Source organism: Homalodisca vitripennis, chromosome 1 (assembly GCF_021130785.1).
Source record: "Homalodisca vitripennis isolate AUS2020 chromosome 1, UT_GWSS_2.1, whole genome shotgun sequence".
Lineage (NCBI taxonomy): Eukaryota > Metazoa > Arthropoda > Insecta > Hemiptera > Cicadellidae > Homalodisca > Homalodisca vitripennis.
The window spans coordinates 140,106,249-140,121,056 of NC_060207.1; the positions used below are offsets into that span (position 1 = coordinate 140,106,249).

At 31.7% G+C, this 14,808-nt stretch overlaps 1 protein-coding gene across 6 annotated transcripts in view; it reads left to right on the top strand.

Moving 5' to 3' along the window:
- The window catches only part of LOC124372156 (beta-mannosidase-like), a 47,034-nt gene extending 33,207 nt beyond the window's left edge, over window positions 1–13,827 (top strand). For all 6 annotated transcript variants that reach the window (XM_046830526.1, XM_046830530.1, XM_046830543.1 and 3 more), the window contains 7 exons: window positions 1,845–2,035; window positions 4,005–4,195; window positions 5,081–5,346; window positions 6,964–7,111; window positions 9,720–9,934; window positions 10,990–11,202; window positions 13,478–13,827. In XM_046830526.1, the coding sequence (XP_046686482.1) occupies window positions 1,845–2,035; window positions 4,005–4,195; window positions 5,081–5,346; window positions 6,964–7,111; window positions 9,720–9,934; window positions 10,990–11,202; window positions 13,478–13,729 (1,476 nt within the window). In that variant the 3' untranslated portion in view covers window positions 13,730–13,827. The remainder of the gene's footprint in view (window positions 1–1,844; window positions 2,036–4,004; window positions 4,196–5,080; window positions 5,347–6,963; window positions 7,112–9,719; window positions 9,935–10,989; window positions 11,203–13,477) is intronic.
- The last annotated feature ends 981 nt before the right edge of the window (window positions 13,828–14,808 follow it).

Below are 14,808 nucleotides of genomic sequence, written 5' to 3' on the forward strand. Positions count from 1 at the left end.
TTTTGACATCTAAAATGCAGCCGGATAATATTCATCAAGTATTGTTGCACCATTATATAGAGTATATATATATATAAAAAACCATTGTTGCACCACCCATTAGTGAGTGGGTCACTCTGTTTGAAAAAAATGGTCCATGACCCACTGATAAGTCAAGCTGTTGTGAACATGTTAACTATTATGTGTTCAATTTCTTTGTTTACTTGCCTGGTTGTTTGTGAACTCTCAAACTACCAATCAACGGATTGTCCATTTTTTACATCATGTCTCAACTAGCATCTATGCGTAATCTGTTGATAATCTTTGCTCACTCTCGTTATTTATTACAGTATCCATGTTGTCAATAAACCATATAATTTGAACAGCTGAATAAAGTATATCTTTTTTTTATGTGAATTTTGATGTCAGTAACAGTCACCGTAAACTAACGATGATCAGTTTGTTAGTTCGTGAATTCTAACTAATGCTATATTTAGTGGAACCACTTGATCTTGTTTTCTTATTAATTTTAAAGTATTGTGTTATTTAAATAGGTATATTAGGGGGCTAAGAGTATGTTATAATACCAATTGATGTATTTTAAGCAATAATGTTATACATTAACTCTTATCATGGTCAAATTGTGTTTTTCAAGTACTATTTCTATTTTATGTACTAGATCATATATAAAAAAAATTAAACATAAAACTATACATTTGCTAAAACTAGAACACGACTATCTTGAAATTTTGTATTTATTGACAATACTATCTTTTCTAGGTATACCCCATAATTATTTTATTTTTCACAACCGGTTTTTATAATTTTGACTTACAAGGAACATATGAAACATTTATTTGAACCCTTTGATTAAAAATAAGGTTGTAAAAGTGCATGAGGTTTAACTATTATTGAATTACTACTTGAAATCTTGATTAAAATTATTGAAAATTTATCAAGATTCATACTACAGTTTACTTACTATTAAAAAGCACTCTTTAAAACCTACTATGTTATTTGATGGTTGTAATACTTCATTTCTGGGTATATTGCTTAAGTAAAAACACAAGGACTATACATTGATACTAAAGAAATCATTGTAGTATTTACCAAAAATGAATACTTTAATTTAAAAAGATGTTAAGATAAGTGCCAAAATGTTAATTTTATTAATAACCAGAAAATGTTATAAATTTTTACTTTATTGGTAATTGATGGAATTGGTGTGTTTGTTTAATACATTTATATAAAAAGACTAAAACAATAAAACCATTATTTGTAGAAAGATTTTTCTCAAATCCCTGATTTCTAGTGTTTTAAATATTGACTAAGTAAAACGTTTTTATGCAGTGATCAACGAAAATCGTCAATTGACTGTGTAGTAGATGGAAGATCTTCATCTCAAAATTTGCTGTCACATAAAGGATTATAAAATAATTTGTGTTTCTATATTTTATATTTTTAATATTATTTAAACGTGATAATTATCTAATATTTTATCTTATTATAATGCATAAACTCTATATCAAAAGCTTTGTGTATCACAGAGATTATGTCTAAAACAGAATGGTTAAATTTCTTTGAACTCTACTCAAAAATTCAGTATTAGTGGAATGCGACAGAAGCACATGTAATAACATACAAAATATAATGACTCACTGCCTGAGTAGAACCCAGTAAATCCTGGGCAGCAGTCTCAGAAGGGTTCCACTCCATCCCCATAACTGATCTGGAATGGTCATGTAATAATCAAAACTTTTCTAACAGACCTTGTATGGTTATTGTTTGAAAACAAATACAGGTGACTATAAAACAAATTGCTAGCTATACTTGATTGTAACTGTAACTGTTTATTATATGACCAGATCTGTGATGAGCTGGGAATACTGATCTGGCAAGACATGATGTTTGCGTGCAGCATGTATCCGGCAACAGATGAGTTCCTGGCAACAGTTGCCACAGAGGTGACACAACAGATACAACGGTTGCAGCACCACCCTTCTGTGGCCATCTGGGCTGGCAACAACGAGAATGAGGCGGCTCTAGCCGGTAACTGGTTGGTTTTTTATTGTTGCCCACTTGAAGGAAAATATAGGAAAAGAAGATGCTCTATGTTGCTAATGTTTACAATGTTCAGTCAGAAATGAAATGTTGATTGAAATATACCACTTACCAATAAAATAAAGCAAATCCTGTTTTAAGTTAATTAAAATAAAGGTATCACAAAAAAATTTTATTTCATCAACAACTGACTCTAATAAATTTTTTTCTATACAGTTGAAATCAATCGCTACATTTCTCTACAAGTAATGAGTCACACGTTATCATTACAGATCATATTGTGGTTCATATGTTTCAATTTTTACTTACCTATAAGACATGTTAGCATTTTTATTTAACATTTTCACTGCCAATGTTTAAAAATAATTACTTTATATGATAAATCAGTCAATCAATTAATTAATAATAAAAATAATAGATTTACAATTTTGCTAAAAAATTTGAGGGCGTCAAAAATACAAATGTTTTCTTTATGTCTCTTGCTTTACAAATTATTATGGATTAGAAGGTCTGTGACATGGTGAAGAATATGTCTAGTGTGAAAAGTGGTCACTCAACCTGCCAGCCCTGAAGTTCATACAGGTTGTTTTTCTGATTTATTACAAGGTCATATTGGAGGCAGTATTAGAGTGTTTAATGAGTTGATGAAGTTATTTCCAAGTTTAGCTCTTCAATATTGTTTTAAGATTTCTTTTGTGTTAAGGAGGGTGGTGTCATCAATACGCATTATTTTAGTATAATTTATGAAGTTAAAAAAACATTATTGAAAAGAAGAAACAAAAATTTTAATGTTTTGGTATACTGAAACAGTAAGACTGTTTTAAGTTAATAGTGCAACATAATGTGGATCATTTCTGCTCTCCAGTGTTTTTTTTGCTACTTCTATAAAAACAACTTAACACTGTACCATTTTAAAACTCATTTACGTTTTAAGCAATCGAAGAGGGGTTGTTTTCTATTGCTGTATTTAAATAAATAAAGAGGTAAAAAGTGAAATTGTTTTCTAAACCGTTTTAATAAGTACCAGTCACGACAGAATTCACATGCTTTGGGCTGAAAATGTTACCATCCACCAGTTGTTTCTTTCCCTTCAACTATTTTTAACCTACATTATCAGCTTAGTCACAGTTTTCATGGTCGGATGGGGACCACCTTGTATTATTTACAAACATTTGCCTCGTTAAAATATTTTGTACCCCATAAAATATATATTATTTCTGAGCTCTAAGGGGGTGCAATTGGTTGTTAATACTTGTGTATTATGTTCATGCTGCCACTATGGCCTGAAAAGTTAAGTCTTGTTTTCGTTCAGTGAAACAATAAATCAGTAACACTACGTTTCGAGATCTGCAATCTGATCTCTTCTTCAGGTAAAGAACTAACCTAATACATAATATTACAAACTAGGTTAAAATAAACAAATCTTACCAAAGCGTTGTGGCACGCCTAAGTCAGGAATCACAACCTACATGTTGTTTGTCAACTTCACTAACTCTATAAACATGCACTTAATAAAAAACTATACAAAACACTAATCATTAAAACTGAACTTCGCATTGACGCATTGTGACCTGTATTCCGTAGTTCAGTTTTAATGATTAGTGTTTTGTATAGTTTTTTATTAAGTGCATGTTTATAGAGTTAGTGAAGTTGACAAACAACATGTAGGTTGTGATTCCTGACTTAGGCGTGCCACAACGCTTTGGTAAGATTTGTTTACTTTAACCTAGTTTGTAATATTATGTATTAGGTTAGTTCTTTACCTGAAGAAGAGATCAGATTGCAGATCTCGAAACGTAGTGTTACTGATTTATTGTTTCACTGAACGATGGCAAATGTCCGGAAAAATCCTGTTTCCTTCACAATCCTTCCATCGTCAAAAATAACCTTCAAACAAAGAAAAGTCTTGTTTCTTAGTTATCAATCATTTACTGCATACAAATTACATTTTTTGTTTGTTTTAGGTATGGCACACAAGCTAATTTCAGCATATTCAAGGCAGATTATATAAAGCTGTATGTTGATACAATTCAACCAATAATTCAGAAGTTGGATAAGACCCGCAGTTATGTAACGTCAAGTCCATCCAATGGCCAGGAGTCAGAGAAAGAGGGTTATATTGCACACAATCCGTACGATGGTAGATACGGTGATTGTGAGTATATCATTATAGTTGAGTATATCATTTCCTTAGGATATTTCTCTTCTGTGGATAATATATTTTTAACTACTCATTACTTTTTTACCACCATTCAAAATATGTACGTATATTAATATCATAGCACAATGAACCTTGTAAAATTATGCAGGAAAGTTTGAAATTCCTCTTCATATTACCATATATTTTATAGATAAAGTTTAGAAATAAAAATTCAGCAGATTGGTCAGCTCTATTTAAGATAGTGACCTAAATAATTGCATTAGTTCTCTATAACAGTGTTTTTCCATTGTATATTTTATTAAACAAAATCTGGTACAAAAATTCATGTGTAGGCTCATTAGTTTATTTGTTGGGCACTTGGTTACAAAATGATAATGATTAAAAAGGATCTTTGTTGATTTAAAAACCAAAGCTTTTAAAATATCTTGTTGTTTTGTTGCACAGCATTCCTATTTGGTTTACAGCTATTTCTTTTTAAATGCATAAAAAAATCATATGGATTGATAAATATTGCACAAAAGTATGAAAAAAATTAATTCTTCCTTTTCAGCATCTTTACATGTATAATTTCTTTAAGTCTTCAACCCCAATCTTTCATAGTACCATGTAATTATTCTTTCCAACTAAGATGTTACGTATGATTTTATTTACAGCTGTTGAAAGTCATTTTGATATTTGGCTATATTGCGAGTGAAATGAAAAGTTAAATATTATTTTATGTTGTAAATAATCCTTTTTCTTTCAAACTTCTGCTACGCTTTTCACACATATATTCATCGTTATCCAGGAACTGTGTGGAATATTTTTAAACAAATACTTGAAAGAAAAATTAATTGGTTCTTTAAAATAACCACTGAATATTATCTGTTGTTTTCCTAGTGCACTGGTATGAATATACTCTGAACTTGTGGAAATCTGCAATTGTTCCGAAGACAAGGTTTGCATCAGAGTATGGGATAATGTCATTACCATCTTTGGAATCATTCAGCAACATCACACTACCAGAAGATCTCTCTCTCTCATCAGAGCTGATGATGAGCAGGCAACATCATCTTGGTGGTTACATGCAGATGATTTTTGAGATACAGTACAATTTATATCTACCAGTGAACGTAGATCTTGATACCTTTATTTACTTGAGCCAAGTAAGTATATATCTATAATAAAATGTTAATTACGTTTCTTGTTGGACAGCTTAAACCTTTAACCACTGTAAACAAGTATACTCACTAGCAGACCATTTGCCATCACCACTACTGTTGAGTATTCTTGTGCTATGCCATCAGCGTTTTGGCGAAGTTACATGGTCTGGTTAGCTGCAGCATTCAGTTGTCAAAGCTGAGATAGGTTGGAAAGGGAAAACTGAGTGGGAGGAACGGGAATTTCATTCTCAATAGAATGTGGTTTTCGCTCCATTTACATAAAACATAACCTGTGAATTGTTCTATGCATAAATAATAACAACTGTACTATAATTCACCTCAAGATCAATGCAAAAGTACATTTTTAAAGGAATTTAATTGTTACTGCATAATCACAGTATCATCACAGATCCTACTACCATGAACGCCAAGGAAGGAAAGAGAACAAAGCTAGAGGAGAACCGGGATCAACGGAGATTTATCTCTTACTTTTAATCTCGGACCCAAACTATTACGCTCAAATTTTAATATCTTCTTGATACTGTTTATAATTTCTAACTCTTACAATTTAATGATTTTAATTTATTCCAATTTAAAGTTAAATTATCTTTTTTATATTAATTTATTTTAACCTTCACATGTGATTCGGCGTCACAGCCAATAAAAAGACTATATTACTAGAGTTGATTTGACTGTATTCACCTGCCCTTCATTCAAAATTTGAACTGCGTAATGCCAATCTGTTACAGTTGATGAGAGCCTTATCCTCTTGAAAGACTAACTAGGTTTAAAATACATCCTCACGGAAAGAAGTTATTTTGGAATAAAACTTTACTTATTGTGTAATTTTGAAATCGGTTTTATTCTCTACTTTATCATATACACAGGAACCCAGAAATAATGCATTGGTAGTATAAACAGGCATTTCTGGGACCATTGTCACAATTTTATTGAGGGAACACAAATAAGGGTAATTTATTATTCATCGATAATTGGTACTCTAGCCTCTAGAATCTATATGAAAACAGAGCAAATGCTTGTGGAATTATAAAAAGAATCAGAAAGGGAATGCCTATTTTTAATAAATTCTTACAGATGGTTGAAATGGGAACAAAGAAATTACAGAACTACTTTAGCAGTGAGGTGGAAATTAAAGCGTGAAGTTTCAATGCTCACTACTAAGCATGCATGCATATGAAATGATTCCATTGGTAAAAATTAAAAAAAAAAACAATTGTAAAAACCTCTTGTTCAAATTATTAAACTGTTATGTGGGTTCAATTGATCAAAGTGATATGATGATAGTTCGTGGAAAGTATTAGGAGAACAAGTTGTTGATATTAAAAGTTATTTTTCATATTCTTGACATGCTCATGTTTTGCTATATGCTCATGCTATATTTTTCTATGTGACTAAAAATAACCTGCATTTCGAGAGTTTCCCTTCACTTCAAGAAGTTATTCATCAGTTATTTGAAAAGACCAAATTTGGATTAAAAAGTGCCATCAGAATGACATCTGATAAAACTCAGTTCAATTGGCTTGGTGTATTTTGTGTAAGAAACCAATTTTACTCACTATATATACACATATGTATGTTGATGCTGAAGTGTAATTTCAGATAAACCAAGCCATGTCCATAAAAACCGAGACAGAATCATACAGACGAGAACGCAGCTCAGTGGATTCTGCTGGTGAAGGACTGACCATGGGAGCTCTTTATTGGCAACTCAACGATGTGTGGCAGGCTCCTTCGTGGTCCTCACTTGGTACAGTTTCTAACTGACTTGATTATTAGTTATCCTAGTATACTCTCAATAGCGCTCTTCTTGATTCATCTCTCAGTTCGGCACTTCCTGAAATATTTGGTCTGTTACACCATGATAAAGTTAGTTTCAAAAATAGTTATCACAGTTTTCTTATTTCGGTCAGTTCGTGACTTATAATCTCTTATAATTTCTTATAATCTCTCACAGTACAGTCATTTCCTGACTTGATCATCCTGGTATTATTTAAGTACAGAGCCTTAGCTCCTAATAGTGAAGTGATTTGATTATTAAAAAGGTTAGTAGTTTAATGCAGATATGAGCATTTCAATTATAAAATTTAAAACAACTTTTCTCATTGTAACTTAAGGGCTCAGTAGTTACAACAGTTTAAAATTTCAAGCCTTAATGTCAGTAGTAGAAGAATTTTGTAATTGGAAATTATCCTGATTTATACACAATTTCTAAATTTTTTTTATTGTTAATTGTTAATTTGTATGTAAATTCTCTTTATATATGTTATGATTAATATTGTGAGTGGTATTAGAGGTTTAGAGATGTAGATTAAAAATAATGCAAGCTTTGTATTTATAAATAAAAACAATTGTGTGTGATAAAGGTAGCATTTAGATTTATTTAGGGTTACTTTAGAAATCACAACCTAGAATTGTTAACATCTCTAGAGGCAATTGAGGGTAATCCAGCAATAAGAGAGTGTTTCCGATAAACAATCAGTGTACAAGGTATCAAAAAGTAATATAAATTTACATTTTTGAAAAAATATTTGTTCGTCTACATTAATGTTGCTACCTTCAAAATAGTCTCCATTAGATATTATGTATTTGTGCCAGGGATTCTTCCAATTCTTAAAACACTTCTCAAACTCTCTCTTTAGGGTAGACTTTAGCTCTTTAACCAATGTACTTTTAGTGTCATCTATGTTTATAAAATTACAGCTCTTTAAGGTTATATTTTATTTTTGTAAATAAAAAAGTCACATGGAACAATTTTTGGAGAATATGGAGGCTGGGGCATCGTTACAGCTCTTTTTTTGGCCAAACATTTATAAAACAGCAATGTAGTATGAGCAGGTGCATTGTCATGGTGCAAAAACCATGAATTGTTTTGCCACAAATCCGAGCAATTTCTTTTTTCTGATACCTTTACATAAACAGCATTAAACTAGCAGGTAGTACTCCTTTATTGACCGTTCGATTTTGTGGCAAGAATTCATGATAAGCTATGTTATTAAAATCAAACAATCAAAGTTAGCATAACCTTCATGTTCGAATGCGCTGGGTGAACCTTTTTCGGTCTTTGCGATTCAGAATGACTCCACTGGGATGACAGCCTTAATTTCAACATCATATCCCTAAACCCATGTTTCGTCACCTGTTATAACACCTTTCAGTAATTCTGTATCATCGTTGACTTTATATAGTGACTCCTAGCAACTTCCATTCGCAACAGTTTTGTTCATTATTCAACAATTTTGGGACAAAATTTGCTTCCAAATTTTTTATATAAAAAACATTCAAAACATTTTCATGGCATGAGCCAATTGATTTGCCAACATCAGTGACTTCTCAGATCATAATACAGCGATCGTTCATAACCATTTCTTCTACTATTTTTGCGTTTTCATCGGTTGTTAATGTGCTGTTGTGGTTGCTACTGGAGCGTTCGTCATCTTCAGTGTCTTCACGGCCATCTTTGAAATGTTTATACCACTCATAAACACTTGTTTTACTCATATCAAACTCATCATAGTTAAAATTTTTCATACTTTGTTACGCTTTATTTAATTTTTCACACAAAATGTTATACAAATTCTTTGATCCAATTTTTTAACAAACAAAAATTGTTAAGTTTAAAAAACATGTCTAACCTTAGCAGCTGCTATTGAAAAATTAAACAATGAATTCAGCTGTAAATTTTATTATATTTCAGGACCATGAGTACCAACATAATGACAAAGTATCTTACCCACCTATTGATGATATTTAGAGAGGTATAAAGTATCTGCTAGGCAGACACAATGTAAATAAATTGCTAATATTTTACATTGACAAATATTAAATTGGTTATACGTTGTATATGATACTGATTCTTGTTAATCGTCAAGTTGTTACTGTATTATTTTTTGCAGTGTGTAGGGTTGTATATACTTTGTCTTTTAAAAAATATTTTCATTTTCTCATAACATTTTTGAAAACATTTTACAATTCCAGAAACTGCTTGCAATTTCAAGCACTACAGTAAATATAATAGTACAATATATTTGGTTATCTTGAATTTTTTTCTAAAAGAAAGACATTTTTAGTGTGATTATTCTTATTATAGTGACAACAAAAACATGTATAGGTCAAAGTGTGGTTGTTAGTTACTATTATTTTATAACAAATAGGTACAAAGTGTAAAACATGACTTGTAAATGGAAAAAGGTGAAATTAACAACCTTCAGAAGTAAGTTTTTATTAAATTCGTCTTTTATACATAAATAAATAAGATTTTAAATTAATCCTCTTCCTGTACGTTCACTTAGGTTTGTTTTTAACAAGCTTCCATTCCTAAATACAGACATTTATTTCATATTATGGTTTATCATCAGAGCTGAGTGGGAAGTGGAAAATGCTGCATTACTTCGCTGTAGACTTCTTCGCGCCAGTGCTGGTCTCCCCGAGCATCAATGTGATCAAACAGCTAAGAGTCCACGTCATTTCTGACCTACAACTCCACTCATCACTGAACCTCCTCTTACAGATCTCTGTCTACAATTGGCAGTCTCTCACGCCTGTCTCCACACAATTTTACCCTTTCACTCTGGTTAGTCTCTAGAAATAAGTTGATGACAGTAATATTTCTAAATATTAATTTCCTCATAAGTCTATTTTGTGCCATTCAAGTGTTTTCCTAGAGATGGAAATAGAGCACCCTTGTAGGTTTAATTGAAAGATATTACACTTTTTTAGTTTCTGGCCTGAGATTAAATTTATGGTTGTTGAGTTGAAAAAATGCGTAATCTGTGTATTAGTAAACATTTTAATTATTATTTTACATTGTTTCTGCTGTTTTCTTCACATAAACAAGCCTAACCTTTTTGTAGATTGGTTTGAATTAATAGAAAAATCAGCAGGTCTTCTAAGCAGGTTTTACTAGTCTGCTGCCTTGTCCATTGTTAAATGGTAAAAAATGCATAAAAATATTTATTCTTAAGTTTTGTATTTGACAAATACTTAACTTTTATTTGTATTTTGGTTTGACCATGTAGAAACTTTTTTAGGAGCTCTGGGTTTGTCAATGCTCTAAAAATGTCTTTTATTTACAGAAGGACATCTTTAGGAAGGCTGATTTTGTATGTAAATGTCTTAACCTGGGCTTGAGCCTTTTTGTACCACTACCATGAATCCACTCCCTTTAAACAATAGTATAAAAGCAAAGCATTTTGTTCTCTTCTTATTTCTTGTGATTAGCTCATTAATGTTTTAAACCTATTCTTGACTTGGTTGTAGACTGTTAGTTAATATAAAAAAGTTATTTATTTCTTTTTTATAGGTACTTTATCTGTTTATATTATTATATTAGATTTTTATTGTGTTACACAGTAGAATAGGTTTGGAAAGATTTCCTTAATTATTGTATTTACAGTAACATATTTTTGTTTTGTCTATTGTATAAATTGTAATTAATTTGGTTGATAACAATGAAACATGTTGAACCTTAAGGCCAATATATTAAAGCAGTAAAAAAGTAATACAACCAATTTTGTAAAAATAGTTGTACTATTCTACAAAGTATTTGTATCTTTTCTACTTTCCTTTTTTAATTAATGTTACATATTTTTATACATTAAGTAGACTTTATTTTTATTTCACCCACAGAAAGGAGCTGGAGTTGTGGATTTGGGATCATGGAACAGTGAGAGTTATCTGCGCTCAGTGGCAGGGTGTCAGGCTGGAGGCCATCCGGAGAAAAATTGCTTCTTTTATTTCTCAATTTTATCAAGCAACGCTTCTACTACTTTGGGACCAAATAATTTCCTTTTCCCTGTTGCTTTACGATCTATCAACAGTCCTCCAAAGGCTAATATCCAGGTGCATTTTTGGTGTTTAGTTTTATATATGAACTTTATTCCAATATTCTTGGAACAGTTTTTACTCCTTAGTGAATTTAAATTTAATATTCTGCAGTATTGATAACAATATAATTTTGTAAGTACTGTATCTTATAAATGTATGACTTTTATATAATGGTTGTGAGGTGAGAGAATAAATTAAAGTGTGCACAAGGGCAGGAATAATTGAATTGGAAGTAGCTCCCGTTTTGCAGACCTGTATCATATGTATTGCATTGCTAATTACCCTATATAAACATCAGTTAAAAAAAAAAAACACTCTTCAACCCATTCTAGTAACTGTAAATAACGGTTTTTCAGTAGATATATTTGATAATTTCTAAACAAGTAGTCCCATTTGCAACTTTCCAATATTTTAGTTTCTATAAACTAAAATATTGGAAAGTTGCAAACTAAAATTATATAGAATTTTATTCAAAAGGAGTGGACTGATATCACAAAACAATTCTCTAAGAAAACGATACTGAAGTCTATAAATAAGTGAAATATTATTACCAGAAAAATAATTTTTGTAATAAACTTCAAAAATTTCCAGTGGTAAACATAGGAGTTGTACAGCTTGGAGTGCAAATGACAATAAATTTGTTTGCCATAAAACTCTCACTTATCTTAAATACTATTAATTTGCCTAAGTTGTTAAATCGCCTAAATGTTAGAGTGTTGTTAACTTGTGTTATGTTTTCACTTTGTAAATGTAAACAAATTGAAAATATTGATTAAACATATGGTTGTGCTGTCATACAACATTTACACAAAACAGTTTAATACATTTAACTGGATCTTTGAATTCACATTACCAACTTTAGCGACCAAGATTGGATTTTTTACTGTTTTAAAGACAAGTAGGGCGTAGTTCGGAAGGATTTATGAAATAAGAATAGGCCCTATGTTCAACCTCGGGGCTCACCCTGCAGGGATCACTTCTGACTGGTTTATATCTTCCAGTTGAACGTACCACTGGGACACAAAAAACCGATGTATCACTTTAACCTGGCCAACCTTATGGATGTCCAGGAGTACACATGATTAACCGAAAATGTCGAGATTCTGGGGTGCAAGAGCAATTTGATGGGTCTAGTCTACTACAGGAGATGACTGTTGGAGTTGGTGGGGTTCGTTCCCTAACCTCAGAGTTTCTTGTTAGACTCAACATAAGGGTGTGCCATCCCCTCCCTGCTTTGATTGGAGAGGCTGGTTCAGAGTTGGCACCTCCTTCTTTCCAAAGGACATGACTTAAGATTAGTGCCCTAAATTCTTCTCATGGATCTTGATAGGAGGCGTCCCCTATCTCCAGCCTTACCCATCCAGAATATCCTGTCACTCCTGAAGCAACTCAAAGGTCCTTAAAGGACAGTGCAATTTATAAGCTTCTTGTCCTAAGAGAGAAAATAAACCTTGGGACTCTAAGAGTGTCCGTTTAAAATATCAGAACAATCAGTTGAGTAGTTTACGTTTGAAAACAAAGCAAACAAACACAGGCACTTTTACATTTGTAATATTATTAGGATTAGGAATAGGATGTATCCAAATCTGAATCAGGTACACAATATATTCAAATATAAAAATCAAAGTTCTGAGTAATTTACAAGTCTCACCCTATGTAACCCAATAGCATGCTAATTTGGCATTTATGGCATTTAGTACCTAGCATTCCCGCTTTTAATATTTATTGTACTAGAAGATGATTAGCTAGAAGTTTTCTAACTTAGTAGTTAGTTTATATGCCTACTATTTGAACTGTTTGACGAAGTTATGTATTACTATTAATTGTATTATTTTCATTATTCACAATGCTCTAGATTAACAATATTTAATTTTCATTACTACTAATAAACATGCCATTCTACACTACACAGGCTACAGTTGTGTTACCTCCTAGCTATTTTCAAAACAACAATAAACATCTGCTGGGCGCAATAGAAGAAAAAGTAATATTTTACACAGCTATGCCAATTAGAAACATTAATTATATGATAGATAAGATTAGGAAGAGTTACAGCCTGTTTAGTGCTGCTATTTACTAGACGATATTTTAATTATGTAGTCAAAGCTTCATCAATGATATTTTCTCATTACGGCATTGTGGTGCACCTTTTTTTTAACACTTGCATACTAATGGATTAACTCTTGTTAGCTTAAAACCTGTAGAGCTTGTTTATCGATGAGGATACAACTGTAGATGCTCAGTTACGTTGCAGTTTTTGATTAATTTTATTATATGACTATTGTGGCAGGTGGTGGATGTCAAGGCTCTGAAGAATGGCCAGGAACTGATTGTAACGCTGGGCTCTGACGCTATTGCTCCATTTGTGTGGCTAGATGCTGTTGGGATCGCAGGTCACTTCTCTCACAATGGCTTCCTCTTGGTCACCAACAGCACACAGCTAACCTTCAGTGCTGAGAAGCCTATCAATGTGCAGGCCTTCAGGTCATCACTGAAGATAAGATCATTGCTGTTTCCTCCGAATGCAAACAGGAGAAAATAATAAATTGTTGGTGGAACTGGAGGCTGTTTTTATTCTTTTTTTTATCATAGACAGGGTTGCTGTGATACATTGTATATAAACAGTTTTCAATAGACAAACCATCTTGATGATTTTCCCTCTGAGTTTGTTAGATGATAAAATTTATATAGCAAAAACACACTAGAAACAGTAAATATGATTTGGTAGACAGTAGAGAATATTTTTATTTCTAAATTCATGGAGAGTTGTAACAGTATCATCAAACTAATAATAACAATTATTTACAAAGTTTATATTAGCCTTCACTAAGTTGCTAAAAAGAGAAAACAACAGGTATATATACAAGCCCGCGGCTTCGCACACAATTTCTCTTTAAAAAACAGTACACTATATTCTTTTTCTATCATATTCTAAACATACCTGAGATAATTGATAGTCGTTCCTTCATGAGCCTCTTGGGCATATTATGAAGGTATGTATCATATTTCCTGCCTCTATCTTTCGTGGTTTTTGCTAATCTGGTTATAAAGAATCAAATTCTGTCTGTTGAAATTAATTTTCTGTCTATGATATTTCCAGTATTATTGTGGAGTTTGCCTTGTGCTCCGGTCAAGAAAATGTATCGACGAAAAACAATTTCGATCATAAAGTGTCTTCTTTCGGCTCTTTTCATTTATCTTCGATCTAACCAAATTCGATTATCTAATCTAATATTCATGGCTTTGTACAATGAGGTGGTTTTTATAACAGCGTTTAATAGTATTACCATTGCATGAGATAGTTTATTAACCATTGGTGATATCTAAATTTAAAATTAGCCAATATCTTCGTCTATGCAATCTGCATCACACTACTGATCAAGCAGTTTACAATAATGCAATATTTTCTTAATTTTAAATGTAAACAAATATTTTATCTCTTTGATAAACTTTAGCTGGAAGTATTAACAGCTGTTAAGTATCAGTTCACTTTGTATTACGTTTCATAGCGCAATGTAAAACACTCCAAAATCAACAACTACTTACAAATGAAAAATTAATTTTAAAAAAATTTTTCAGTGGACCAAATTGTGAATCTAAACCATTCTCTAATTCCATTCA